The 15,831-nt window shown below is 35.3% G+C and overlaps 1 protein-coding gene across 1 annotated transcript in view; it reads right to left on the reverse strand.

The window, feature by feature from the left end:
• Positions 1-260: 260 nt before the first annotated feature.
• The window catches only part of LOC119568916 (platelet-activating factor acetylhydrolase IB subunit beta-like), a 16,666-nt gene continuing 1,095 nt past the window's right edge, over positions 261-15,831 (reverse strand). Inside the window, exons 2-5 of the mRNA XM_037917318.1 lie at positions 7,298-7,504; positions 4,420-4,542; positions 3,945-4,046; positions 261-3,726 (exon numbers count right to left, since the gene is read on the reverse strand). Of these exons, the coding sequence (XP_037773246.1) occupies positions 3,493-3,726; positions 3,945-4,046; positions 4,420-4,542; positions 7,298-7,504 (666 nt within the window). The 3' untranslated portion in view covers positions 261-3,492. The remainder of the gene's footprint in view (positions 3,727-3,944; positions 4,047-4,419; positions 4,543-7,297; positions 7,505-15,831) is intronic.

The following is a 15,831-nucleotide window of genomic DNA, read 5'->3' on the forward strand; positions in this document are numbered from 1 at the left end:
ACTGTCATAATTTACTTTTATATGGCAATAACTCGGATTTTGATTTTAAAATCTGAAATGAGGTGCTTTTAAATTTCTTGTAAGTACTTTTTTAAATGTAGCTTAGAAAGTGCAACACAAATTATATCAAAACATTTTTGGTAAAACCTAGAAATGCATAAAAACATAAAAAAGGTATTTACTGTCTCATATGTAATAATTGGATATATATCAAAATCTTGGTTTGTACCATTACCACATGGTGCAGGAAAACAAAAACAAACTTTATCATAATTTAATCATACATGAAACAGACAGGTGCACGATAGCCTTTGCCACCAAGAGCTGCCACATTGCCACCAGTTTAAAAGGTTCCTCATATCACAGAGAAATACATTTAAAAAGGCATTACTCTGACCCAGGCACACGTACATTGGACCACTATGCTTCACACACATAGCTGCAGCAGATTTCCATATCAGTGGTGTACTATTTGTGTGGGGGTACAATTAACATCATTGTGATGATCTATGTAATAATGCAGAGGCCCTAAATTTGCTGTGAACTGCAAAAAGAAATATAAATGCAGAACCGTCAACAAGAAAATACAATAAGTATTACATTTTTACCAATTTGATAAATTCTTTATATAACTAAAGAAAACAGCAATAGCATCCATTCTGTTATAACAGAAGCCCAAACATTTTCTTGAATTAAAAGGCAATATTCAACTAGGCATTTCCTCCCATTCCTATGGTACACATTTTTACAAAAAATATAATCTAACAGCAATCATACTGTCATTTATACAACTGGGAAAACTTCATATTAGGTGCCTTTTTGCATTAGCCAACAACCAAATATTCGTCTTTTTTTTGCCATGACCTACAAGAATTCTTTGGTGGATAACTACTTTGAGACCTTTTTTTTTCTCTCTCAAAGTTTTAGTTGCTTATGAAGTACCTTAGAAATAGGATGACCTTGTGGAACATGAAATCAATCCATTTGCTTGAAGTTCTAATGAATGAAACTGACTTGTCGTATGCAAAATGAGCAAATCCAGGGATCATCTTCATTAAGAACTTTACACTCTTTTTGCCAAGACAATAGTGAATAACTGTACACAATCACTACTTGCAATAAGCTTAAATATGTGGAAAGCATGACACATGGACAAACTATATCCTGGAAATGCCCAAAGCTGGACAGTGATAAGCTTATGAGATTCATCATATAAGCAAAGGGAAGCTCACTTGAACATATTTTTGCATAAATGTTCAAAGCTGGAAATAAAATAACCCATTCCACTGAGTTACATACAGCCTAATTCAAATACTCACATTCTAAACTCACAAACTAACTTTTTAACTTCAGCAAAAAATTTAATCTATCTGTAATAGAACTACTCAAACTATATCAATATTCCAATTCTAAGACCATTACTGGCAATAATTCTTACTCATGTCAGTCATTCTTTGGTGCTGCAATGTCACTGTATGCAACTATTAGTACAAAGGTGGAAAGTTGAGGAAAAAGGCACCCAATCCAAATTCCAGGCTGATGGGATTGGTAGCGTCATGCATAGCTACCTTGATGTGCTTGTCTGTCGTTACACTAGTTTGGTTAGCTTTCTTGAGAGTAAAAAGATTAAGCAAACTAGGATGAATTATAACAAAAGCTTTGCTTGATCCAGCAGTGAAGATAGATCATTTTAAAGAAGCATTTTTTTTTTTCCTGCCTAATAATGAAGTCATATTTTGCAACCTTTGCAGTGATTGCTCCACAACCAATAATAAATCTATAAAAAAGAAAAAAAAAAAATTATGTTGGGCAGCATGGGAGTATCATCAGTTTTCAAAACCGCAAATATATATTTTTTTCTTATATAAAGTAATTAAACCAAAATGACCTGATTCAGCAAGATATGCAAAACACAAATCTTTTATTGTATTCCAAAGCATACACTCAAAACTGGCTATGTTGCAAGGCTACAAGTAGTAGCACAAAAGTAGATATTTCTGAATGCAGCATGATGGAGAGCTTGAAGGCCTCCAACACTGATCACAGGGTACCATGTCATTTAAATATATATATGATCCAATCTAAAGAAAAAAAAATTCACTGGGACTAGACTCAGCACCCTCAATGGATACATATATTATGCCCTATCTGCCAAAACGTATTACTGAAAATATATAAATAATGAGTATAGAAGATAATGCAAATGCACATTCGCTTATTTGTACCAATGCCTATATGTAGCTGACAAAATATTACAATCAGCAACACTTCTATTGCTTTGGGTGCACCAAAACCGTACTGAAATTTACTGTACTTTCCAAACAATTTGCATGTGCATTTACAACTAAAAAGTAAAGTGCAGATGTACAACTTAACATTATCAGTAACAAAAGATTTTATATACTGAAAATACGATCACTTAAAATTATCACAAGAACAGGCTTAGCAAGTCCCTCTGTTCTAGACTTTGGTTCATAGGAATGCATTGTTCATTTAAAGGTATTTGCCTGCTGACTGCAGTAAGGACTATGCAAGCCCTTGTGAATGGTAAGATTTCAACTGTCACACTTAAAAGCATACACTATCATGGTCAGTGATGTTACTTATGTCCATCCCTTTAATTTTCTTTCCTAAGTCCATAAAAAAGCTGAAATATAATGAAATCTTGCCAGGTTTTTCTTGATATAGGTCAGTGTTATCAGTCCTCCTTAAAATAGTGTTACACTTAGAGTAAAACAAACTTTCTTAGAAAATCAATAGAGCTGATAAAAAGGTGATTAGGTCTTTGCAAAATTAATCACAATAATCATTAAAGAGCATCATACTATCTAATTATGATATCAAATAAAATAATGAATTGCTCCCAACTAAAAAATAATGTATCACTGGTTTCCATATCTTTCCCACATATTTGGGGACCTGTATGTTTTCATTTATATAAAACAACCATTTACTCATTTTGCACAAATATGTAATGAAACATTGTACTACTTAATATATATTTCTTCAGTGGCCTTTAGGTTTAGTATAAAATTATAAGATGCAACCATACACTGTATTCATACACTGTATTTTTAAGAGAAGCTGATTAAGAGAGATGTCAAATCACTCTGAGTCATGCAAGATGGTCTGAGGTAGTAAGAATACAAGGCTAAGTTTCAATAAATAATGTGAATCCACAAGATAACTACAGAAGAAATATGGTTAGAAAATGGCTGTTTATATCTGAATTCCAACCTTCAGTTTCACCAACTGTGTCATACAAGATGCTTGCTTTAATAGTGCCCTGGACAAGATGTTACATACGATCTTTAGGGTAATGGACTTAAAATCTCATGTTATTTTCCTCTCCAAGAGTTGATAAGTGTTTCCACGCGAGCACAAAACGTTGGTCCGGGGTGTCACAAGCACATGGTGTCATGGTTGAGACTATCTGCTGCCAGAGTGGTTTTGATAGTGAGCTGTGCACATTTTTTTCGAAGTTCAGGGAGGCTACTCAGCACAGGGACTTGGGTTGTCCGAAGGGGGGTTGTCAGATGCCGGTGATGCCAGCGTTGCATCGTTCAAAATCACCTTGTCGTTCTCATGAAGCAGCTGTGTTAACAACTCGAAGACTGGCTCAAAAGCACGGCGGTAACCTTGCCAAGTTAAGTGCAAATAGTCATACATATCACGGTGATCTATACTTCCGTCCTGCATGACCAAGTCTCGATCGATGTTTACCACCTATGGGACAAGGCAAAAACAATTCAATTTTGGGTTCATAATCAATGCATTAAACAGTATATTAGGATGTACTTCCATATATAACACACACAAGCATACATTAGCCTAGCCTTTATTACTAAGTATTCCTTGTGTCTGCAAACCTAGTGAATAGTTGGAATGATATAGAATAATATGTATCTATGTCAAAAAAAAATTCAACCTAAAAGTAGCCTTACCTGACATAAATCAATGTCCCGCACTGCCTCCTTCATTAGCTCATTGATCTGCCTATTCTTCTCGCGCAAAGGGTTGGGTTTTTCTCCCCGTGGAAGTAATGTCTGGATAAGAAAATACAAGCTGGACTCAGGTGAATGCTTTCAAATGTTTCTCAATTCACAGTACAGATACAGCATCACTCACATTGGACATTATGCTCAGATTCCTATCTGAACATAAGAATGATGTCTATATACTGCATATAATTTGTTTTCAGGAGAAGAGAAAATAGGTAATAGATATAAGAAATAAGAATGAAACGGGGAAAAAATAACACCTACATAAAATGTTAGGGACGGTAAGAAGGGGAGGGAGAAGAGAAAATGAAAGGAGGGTAGGAGAGGAAGGGGGTTGAGAAGATGAGAGGAGAGCAGAGATGAACAATAGCAAACAAAAAGCAGAGAAAGACAATACTAACAATTACCATTTACTCACCAAAACGATAATATAAGATTTAGGCTGCTTATCTCGTATTGTGTGACAAATTTCTGTGATGCCACCTGCAACTTCCTGAGCAGAATGCCCATGGTTATTTGTACCAACTAAGACCACAACAGCCTGTAATAAAGATAGGATATAGGGAATTTGTTAAGTAATGATAAATGTTTTAAACGTTTAAATGCTGTCTGAACTCAAATACAACCTACCGCACAAACAAGTGAATAAAATGGAAGAGGGTTCATCATATACTATTTCATCGCTTTAGCTGCATTGAAATTAATCTAGGTCAATTTCATGTTAACTCTGTATTGGTAATGCAGTTACAGAGGTGAGTACCGAGCTCTATTTTTTTTTTCAGAATCTTTACAAATCTGAAAAAGTTGGACTTCTTTTCTCCTCTTTTTTTCTCTGTATCCTCTCATTCTTGTACACCTATTTCAGATTAAATTTAGACAGAATTTAGATTAAAGCCACTTACACACTCTATCCTAATTCTTCTCCTAACAACATTTCCTGAAGAGACACTTTACTAAAAACAAACAGTAAACCTCAAAGTTCATCATTTTCATCATAATCATCATGACTTGTCACTTTGAAAAATTGTCTCAACTTCACTGCATAAGCTATCTTTAACCCAATGTCTGCAGATTATGTGCTGTCCCCTTTAGATTTTAGTGAGTTTTGTTACATACAGATGGCTCCACATGTGCTCAGCCACCAAAGGAGTATATCAGTAAGTCCTAGTGACCACACCTGAGCCTCCAGGCTAGTACAGTGGTAACATGTCGGCCTCTCATACGAGGGGTCAGCAGCTCACGCCCCGCCCAGGCACGAGAAGTTGCAATTGTCACCTGGAGGTCACTGCTGCGGCTGGGCACCACAGTGGGTAAGGACTAGGTTCAGCCAGTCAGCACCAGCTGACACATGTGAGCGAGTCAGCATTAGTCGACACAGGCCGGGCTCCCATCATGGTATATGCCCGGGCAAGGTTAAGCTTCGCATATCGGACTTATCCACACCTGGCTTCCCCATTCCTTTAATTTGCAGGATTTTTTTTCTAATACTATTAATATTGACATTGTTATCCTTCTTATTGATATAATGATTATTACACTGTTATTAAAATATTAATAACATCAAAGATAACAAAATAATAGAAATAAAGCTTTCAAAATATCAAGGAAAAGGGTAAACAGGTGAGATAGGTAAGACTAATATCTGACTCTTTGGTGAATAAGCACTTGTAGAGCCATCTATGTGGGAAAAACAATATATGAACTTTTATTACAGTGGGCATGGCATTGCAGTCTTGCCGCCCACACTAATTGGGTTAGTCTTACCTATCTCACCTGTTTACCCGTTTCCTTGATTTTTTGCAAGCTTCATTTCTATTATTTTGTTGTCTTTGATGTTATTAATATTTTAATAACAGTTTAATAATCATTATATCAATAAGAATGAGAACAATGTCAATAGTAATAGTATTAGAAAGAGAGAGAGAAAAAAATCCTGCAAATTCAAGGAATGGGGAAATCAGGATCTGTCACTAGGGCCAACTGATAGACTCCATTGCTGGCTGAGCACAGATAGAGCCATTTGTATGTAACAAAACTCATTAAAATCTATAGGGATCAGTGAATAAACCTGCTGATGTTGGGTTAACTGATTACCCAGAGAATGGGAGAGAAATAACTATTTCTTAAGATCACAAAACTGTCATAACATGTGATTTCTTTGTTGGGGATATTTTGTTATGATCTAAAAGCATTTTACACATTGGTTAACAGACCATACTGTAAATCAGGAGAAACAGAAAGAAGTCTGCAATAGTTCTCTAACCTCTCACATTTTAATAATTTTTTCTTAATAACTTGTGCTTTTCTTATCTTTAATATCTGTATTTTTCCCTAATAGCAGAAAAAGAAAAAAATATTTGTACTAGAAATGTTACAATCAGAGGAAAGCAGTTTTAAAAAATTATATAAAACATGTAACCAAACATCTATTAACCCGATGCTGCTGGGGATGTCATGTATGTACTTGCCATACCCAGTGGGAGTTTAATTTATTTATTTTTACACATAGAGGTGGAAGTTTAATTTATTTATTTTTACACATAGAGGTGAGAGTTAATTTATTTATTTTTACACATAGAGGTGGGAGTTAATTTATTTATTTTTACACATAGAGGTGGGAGTTAATTTATTTATTTTTACACATAGAGGTGGGAGTTAATTTATTTATTTTTACACATAAAGGCTGCACAAGTACTAAGTCACCAATGAGCCAATTACGAGTACTGCCTATGTCGCCTGTTTAACCTTTTCCTTGATTTTTGAAAATATTTTCTGGTATCTTAAGTTGCTGTTAGTAATGCCAATAACACTATAATGATTATAATGTCTATAATAAAGATGACAGCTTCAATATGGATAGCATTAGTAAAGAAAATGATTTTCTTGTAAATTCAAGGAAAGGTGAAATCTGCTGAGGTAACAAGGTCTACTATCTCACTCCCTTGTGACTTGCACAGCTATCTATGTGTAGAGACATTTCACAAAACAATACTACAATGAACACAATGTTTTACCAATGACGGTGGGTTAATAATGATCATTACTATCATCAAAATAATAAAGTTTTGGCATGCCATAACATCAGTTATGCTTCTATGAAACATACAGTTTGAAATGAAGAAAAAATTGAACTGCTACTGCACACTACATTCTCACATCAAATGTTGTAGAACCTGAGGCATCACCATATTACTATGTGAGAAATGTTTTCTAATCCCATGGCCAAAAATCAAATGCTAGATATTTCAATAAAAATGGCAAATCTTTTAACAATCTTATAAACTAGCCAATCTTACCTTAGGTCTTATGAACTCAAGTTCACCATTTTTCAGACGCCAGAGGACATGCTGTGTCTGGTCCCCACCGATGCCAAAGTTGAGGCTGTGCATAGGGGCAAACCACTTCTCCCACAGGTCCGTAGACTGAAGATTTGCCACTAATGAATCCCCAACAAAAACGACATCTGGCTCACTCTCACGTGCTTGAGACACAAACCGATTGTGCTGCAGAGAAAAGTAAAGGTTGATAATGGAACTCTTATTTCCTCTTAATCTATTATTCCATAACAGAATATATATCTACTTGTCACTGATCTTACATAAGAACAAGTAAACCCTGTAAGAAAGTTTTCTTTCCCTTTACTAATCATATATCTCTATAACCCAAAGAAACATGGGTAACATTAAAGAATACTCCTCTTTTATATACCCTTTTCATCTAAGACTATACTGTATCTAGATCACAAATACTGTACTGATATGTGAATAGTTGCAGAGGTAGTCAATGTAACAAAAATAATCACTAACACACAAATTAATGAGCTGCACTTTGCTTTTCTTCAGTTCATGTTTCAGTAAAATATTACTTCTACTGCATTTTGGAAGATGAATAAATTGATGTATTTATTACTGCACCTCCTCTACAAATCTTCTCAAAGTTTCATACTAGATGTAACCTATTTCCTTTACACAAGTAAAAAAATGCTATTACCAAAAGCTGTAAATAGATCTTATAGGACCCAGTTTTTAGTTTGCAATTAGACTGAATTACAAAAGCTACTACCTCCAGTTCTGATAAAAACTTGCTGAACCACCAATACTAAGAAGGAATAATACAGTTATAACTAATGTTACATATACGACCACTAGCTATTAGTAAGATGGTGTAGCAGCATGACCCCGCAACTGAAGTTCAGCATAGTTTTCCAGGTTGGGTCACACCAGGTCCACAGCCATGTCTGCACTCATTGGAGAGCAGGATCCCCTTGTTCCCTGCGTGCTTACACAGCACATGTGTACTTAAGCCGCAGAATCCGGGACCGAGATCAGGATTCCCCAATCCTCTAGCGGAACACAACAACAGCAGCAGCAGCACAAGGACAGCCCAGTCCTTAACTGACTGGGGAACCTGCCGGCTCCCCCATTGATCTCTGACTTCACCTTCAGTACCCAGCTATACCTGTGGGCACTCACACCCACAACAAACACTCCCCAAAAGAGATATAGACACCAGTCCAAATAGTAGATGCCAAACAACCATCTACTATACTGATGACCCATGGAATGACACATCATGGCATTTTGCTCGTTTGCTTTGCTCACTCTCTGGAGGGGGAGTACCTGTGAAGCATGACCAAGCAACCTGAAGATCAGCGTAGTTTCCCAGGTTGGATCACACCAGGTCTGCACTCATTGGACAGCGGGTTCCCCGTGTTCCTTGTGCGCTTACACAGCGCATGTGCATTTAATCTGCAGCATCCAGAATTGAGATCAGCATTCCCCAATCCTCCAGCAGAACATGACAACAGCAGCACAAGGACAGCCCGGTCCTTAGCCGACAGGGGAGCCTGGTGTCATTGATCTCCACTTCATCTTCAACACCCAGCCATACCAGTGGGCACTTACACCCACAACAAACACTCCCCAAAAGAGATATAGACACCAGTCCAAATAGTAGATGCCAACCACCATCTATTATACTGGTAAGTTGTAAAAAAACAACTTCTAACTAACATTATGAATGAAAAACTTTTACCATGTTAAAACAGTGGCAGAAGAAAACTCTAGACACAAAAGAGACAATGAAAGCTGAGTAAATGGTTTCAAAATCCACATAAATTTCCATTTTCAAGAATTTTGAATCAGCAGTCTTACCTCTAAAGTGTATAAGGTTTGTTTTTTTTTCTGTCACATTAAAATTATATTTATGATAGGGTTTGATATCCTATATTTGTGTAGGATTACATTCGCTGGTTTTTGTGGGATGGGATGGTACACAAGGACAATAACCTACATATAAATCAAAGTCAGTTACACATATCATTAAAGGTTTTACAGTTAAGATCACATAACTGAACTCTCTACAACAAGCAGATAGCCAAGTCTAAAAGAACAGTCCATTTAAATACATACAAGTAATGATTGAGGGACCGTGTATATGCTTAAAACTCTCCCATTTATAATTTCCAAAAGAGAACAGATTAAAGATCACTGAATAATTACCCATATAAGTTCACAATACATGTGGGTGCCAAAGCATACAGAAGGTATTGGTATTGTAGAACTATTTGGATTTTACTGAATAACCAATGTTCTTTAATACTCATAAATTTCATTAAGATAGCAATATTATTTCTATGTAATCTTCAAGCCGAAAAGCATTTGTACTTCCAAAGCTCACTCTATACTACATACTCTAGCAAGGATATGAATTAACAGCTTTGAGAATGCTGTTTACTTCCTGATAAAATAAAAAAGGGATAACTGCCAATACTATTACCATGATCCTAATGAATGTGCCATAGACAATTATATCAGATGAGGATGCCTATACCATAGTATAGATCCTACTGAAGAAAGTGAGAGTATGGTATACTGGAAAAAGGGTGACTTAGTATAAGCGTATAAGGGGAATGCCACAGCAAAGACTAATATCAAATAGGTTTGTTATGTGCCTGGACTGAATCACACAATTATACAAGGGATGTTGGTACATTTGTAATACAGCTTTACAAAGGAGTAATATTTTGATTTCTAACAAGAAGTATGATGTCCTAGAAATTGCTAAAACATCAATAGAGAAAATAATTTTGAAGCTAGAGAAATCTGCATTTGCAGAAATATATCTTTAGAATTAAAGGCTTCACTTTATGATAAATATCATACATCATAATGCTATCAAAAGATGTATATTTCATTGTACATTAATTAAATATACAATTCACAATTTTTCTTTAAGAAATCTACCATGCTCTATTATCAGCATTAGATATGATTTTCTAAAATAGTATGATCTGTTCTGCGGCTTTAATGCTGCTGGTAACACCAGGCAAATAAAAAATGTCACTGCATGGAAGTTCTATTCTTATATTGACTTAATTATAATACACCATGAGTGAATTGTACCATCGAGTTTATCAAATATTTGTGTAGTAACAAAATGAACCATCTTATTTTCTCATGTTTCCCCCATTCATATACCTATTACTAGAGGTAATAAACTGGAGCAAATTACCCTTACAGCTTCTGTAACATTAAGAAAAAAAGTAGGAGATATACAGTGCAATTACCCCATTATTTGGTAACTCTATCCTCCGACAGCTGGGAAACAAGTGTTAGTCCAAACACCCAAATCTAAATTAAACATTCTTTATAATAAGGTAATGAATGGCATCCTATACTATGATGTTTAGCAAATTGCATTTTTATACATAAAATCGATTTTTTAAAAATTACCTGCTCCTCATCATAGCATTAACAATCCTGGGTAGTTGTACTAATAGCATTGTTAATGCTAGTTTAAGAAACAGTTTGTATGTGAAACAAATTGTACACAAAGAGACCCTTCATTTCTATTGATGATACTAGGAAAATCCAAAACACCCTGCTACTAGCATATGATGATGCCATTAAAAGCTAGTCGAGCTTATAACAAGAGACCTTGTAGGAAAGGCAAGGGGATTTAGAGGTGACTAATAAAATCATGTATAATATAATAAATACCTAATTTCATATCAACTATGAGAAAAAAATACCCAATATAATATTACCTGGGATGCAAAGCATTCCCCATGGTAGGCACCAATATAGACTACTGTAAAATACTCTATACTGGCACTTCAGTGTTACCTTAAGCCTTTCAATGATACTTTAAAAATCATCCTAAAGCTATATCCATATTGTGTAACGAAGCTACAGTCAATCACTCAGGTCAGAAAAAAAAGGGATTCTTTTCATCAAAAATGTTTCTTGTTGCATGTTTGAGGACCAATAGCATATAGTCTATAGTACAAAACAAGTCTTTGCGTGGTTGCAAATATGTGGTTATAGAATGAAGTAATACTAATGAACTAGGTTATATGGCTAAACTAATAATGATTACTTATTTATTACAATGCAGTTACCCATTCTGTATTGCATATGTAATACGATACACTACAAACCCTAGTCACTAATCATATATGATACAAGTTCGAATTGAAACTATCATAAATTATAATATGCAGGGATCAAAAAAAAATTTTCAGAGCCACTTGTCCTGCAGGATGAGCAGTTGCTAAATTCTACCGACCTGCATCTTGTGTCCCGTTCTGCATGTTATGCTACTGGTGCTGCATTTCATACATGTTTACAAGATAAAGCTGCAGCCTAAATTGCCCGGTACTTACATTAATACTGTACTGTAGTTTTCTGACTAGAAAAAGATGTTTGTTTTTGCATTTTACATAGTAAAAGTGACACAATTAAACAATATTTGTCTTTATTTGTTATTTGTTAAAGACACTTAAAAGGAATTGGCCATCCGTCTGCATGGTCTAGACTAGTCCTCTTCCTCTGATGATAACTCAACAACCACCTTCTTCTTTCTTGGGCCGGAAAGTTGATGCCCCCCAAGGTGTCTTGTGCCCTTGGTCATGTCCATCCACTTCTGAATGGCTGGTCTTGGCTGGAAGTCTTGGAGAGCTGGTCCATCACCACAGATTCTGACTAGTGATGATAATGAGTTGTACTGCAGGCGGGTTCTCTTGTCAGTTTTGATCAGGTTCATTTTGCTAAAGCCTCGTTCACATTCAGCTGTGCTTGGTGATAATGTAAGCATTAGCTGCACAATAGTTTTAATGTTGCCAAGATGCTCGGTGTCCTGGCAATTCAGCAATTTCTGATACCCTTCCTTGACATCTTTAAAACTCTTGTTAGGTCTGGTCATATTCAACTTTAAATCCATCCACTCTTCTTCTGCTGCTTCCTTTTCTTCATCTGTTATAACCCTGCTTGGAAAACAGGCTCCCTTCAAATACTTAAATATCGCACCCTTCTCCATTTTGACAGTTGCAGACGACAAATGGTTACGTTCGATTAAAACCCCAAGTGTTAAGTGTTTTAATTATTATTATTTTAATATTACAATTTATTTATCGATCTGTTTAAAAAGCATTTTGAAAACTCGACAAAACAGCTGGTAGAAAAGAAAATCTACAAAGTATCGCATTGAGCAGCTCAACTTGCATGTTTAACTTGACGCAGGTAAGTGGCATGTCAAATGCAACCATCAGCATTTTATATAGTGCGCATTTTATACATACCCCTAAAACACCTGCTTTGTTTCCAGTTTTCATTCGCTAAATGTCAACTTGAATTTTGGTTGTTCCTGCGGTCTTTCTGCTTCGACGTTTTTCAATCCTCCTGTCAGACGAGCAAGCAGTGTTTTTCTACTCATCCGGCCCAAATTCTACTCGTAAATACGTGCAGACGAGTGGAATTTTTGATCCCTGATATGCTCTCCATATATATCAGCATCCTTTCTAAGATGATAAACAAAGCATATCATCACTATATTGATCTCTATCTCCATCTCTCTTCCTATCTCTTGCTCTCTCGATACATATGAAAAAAATAACCGTGACATACTAAAATGACATACTAGATAAAGAATATGATAAAATATTAGGTCTTTTATCATCATTTTTGTGTTAGCTGAAAGAAAATCAAAACTATGAGTAATATATAAATTTGTGATTTTTTCCTGCATTAGAATATGCATAGAATTAAAGGTTCAAAATTACCAATGAGTGACAGAACGTAAGGACAGGTACTAATGGGCAAATGATGTCACTACACACAAACTTATTCATCCACATCTAGCCAAGTTAGCTACAATAAACAGGAGGGGAACTAACCCCACAGATCCCATTCATGATAGAGATAGCAATGTTCAGCAACAGTGGAAACCTTCTTGTCCCCCCGAGCTGGGTGAAAATGTGGACCACCCGCATATTACCAATGAGCTACTGTCTTTGCCTCTTGTATCTTATTTGTATGATCCTGGATATCTGTAATTTACATGTTATCTATACAATATGCTATATATCTCCTACAACACATATTACAGATATGAGTTAGCCCAAGTGTCCTATCAGTTTTGTCCTTTTTATTTAATGCTACTGAATAACAGGAGCCTGTCCCCTTTCCCCATGTCATCTTCACAAACTACTTCACAGAAATAAGAAACTTAAACTAACATAAAATAACTTAAAATAACAGACTTCATGCAATCTGTGGAACCCACGGTAGAGACACTTTTATATTCATGATTCATATAAAGCTGGATTCTTAAGATGTACTATGTTTAACTATAACTTATGGTGCTGCTTCTACAATCTTCACATCTTGTCTCTAGACATCTACTCTTGCATTCCTAATTGTGATAGTGACTGGAATAAGAACACAGACTGGATATTTCTGGTTAAATCAATTGCAGTAAGGACTAGAATAGGAGCACAGTCTTCAAGCTTACAGAGAAATAAAATTGTAGCACAGACCAAAGAAAATCCTTAATTGTTTACTTTACTTTTAACTTCGTTTTGCATTTCTAGGGAAATTTCATTTTTTTTTACTGATATGGATGTGGACAGCGTATCTACACTCATTTGCTAGATCTTTTTTTTTTTTTTTTTTTTGCTTTTGTTTTTTGCTACAATATAAAAATACTTCGATATTCTCACAAGCTGACATTTAACCTAAATAGGTCGGACGTCCACAACAGCCGATTATTGGTAATGTACTAGATGCTGGTCTGACGTCCCATCATGTTACTTGGGGTCGGGGCTGCTCTATGTTTTGCATGCTCAATAGATGTCTACTTGCTTATCCCTGAGGATAAATCCTCTTATTAGCCTCATTACCTAAACAATTTTTTATGCTGCAGCCAAGAGTAGAGAACATGGGGTCATTTTATGTGTCCTATGCTTCTAATTTTTCCCTCAAGCAGTTATTTGTGTGAACTAAAATGCCTCACAGTCAGCAAACAATTTCTGGAGGACACAAAATCCTCATTTGCTATAGAAATGTACTCTACATATTTTATGTGAACAATTATACCTCGGTCATGCATTCTTTGACCTCAGATTGTTAATTTCTCTGAAATAACCAATTATATTTCTAAAAAGCTGGAAAAAAAAAAAAAAAAAAAATCCTATTACACTTCCAAACAACTTAGTCAATTTATATAATCTAAACAAGAAACAAAATCACCATTACTCCTGTAACTCCCTTCAATTTTGAAGCTTTACATATTATTAATTTCAACTTAAAATCATTCACACATATTACTGCATAAACCCATCACTCTACTGATACTTCCATTATTATAAGCATTAGCTAACCTATCCTTTCTGTTCTCAAAGTACACTTTATCCAACAACACTTCCTCTTTTTACCCGGATATAACATCAGTTCCCTGTACTGACCCAATATGAAAAGGAACAGAATAAATAATACAACGAGATACCGGTTATGCTAATGACATCTGTGGAAAGAAGGAGCAATGAGAAGATGACAAGACAAATAATTAACCATGAGTTTATCACATGCCTCTTAAAAGGAACCACAATTTTATTTTTATAACACTAATGAAAGGAGATTAATGTTACATTGTGATGATGAATTTGTGTTTTGGAAGTGTATCTTCAGGAACCAAAGGTCGAATGAGTAAGAATAATATTCATCATCATCACTCTTAATTAGCTGCATCCAGTATTCACTAGTTTCACAGACCTCGCTATGCCACTAAGGGAGCAATCTGATAGTTTACCTTTGAGAAATATTCCTATCTTATTATAGTTTTCAATGCCTATTTAGGTACCATCTCCCTTGCCTGATCAGAGCCACCAAGCGACAGTAACGGCAGTTTGTAATTATAATTTGTAATGCTTTGTGTTTCTTCATTAACCTACTGGTGTTGGGTGATGTCCTGCCACATCATGGCAAAAAATACCAGACACTGGGAGATTTTTATTCATATCTTAATTGTAGATCCTACCCCTTGCTTTCACAATTTAATTTTATGGTCACATTTTCTGAACCAAATGGTTGTAACAGTACTAGTGTATAATGGTTATACATGGCCTCTGCCCTATTCACAGCTTTAAATCTATATCTATGTTTCTAATTAGAGCAAGATTGGTTGGATTTAGTTTCTGGCACTCAAAACTATTTGTATCCAAAGTTAGGTCTTATAAACGAATTGGTAAATACATAGAAAAGGTGTGAATAAGAATGAATATCTTCATAATACAAGAGTTGTATTTAACTGGTTTAAATTAAGTCCATCCTCAGAAATAAAGCTATTTCTGATGAACGTATAATCAAAACTGGTCAAATACATCTCCTGTATTAGGAAGATACTCATTCTCTTTCATACCTTTTCTACATTTGTTGCAATGAATATGATTCGTTTGGTAAATATTGTTAAATTTGTTGCAATCCTATGAAAAAAAAAAAAAAAAAAAAAAAAAAAAAAAAACAGGAATCACCTGTCATCTACACCGTAAGTG

The sequence above is a fragment of the Penaeus monodon genome, chromosome 4 (genome assembly GCF_015228065.2).
Source record: "Penaeus monodon isolate SGIC_2016 chromosome 4, NSTDA_Pmon_1, whole genome shotgun sequence".
NCBI lineage: Eukaryota > Metazoa > Arthropoda > Malacostraca > Decapoda > Penaeidae > Penaeus > Penaeus monodon.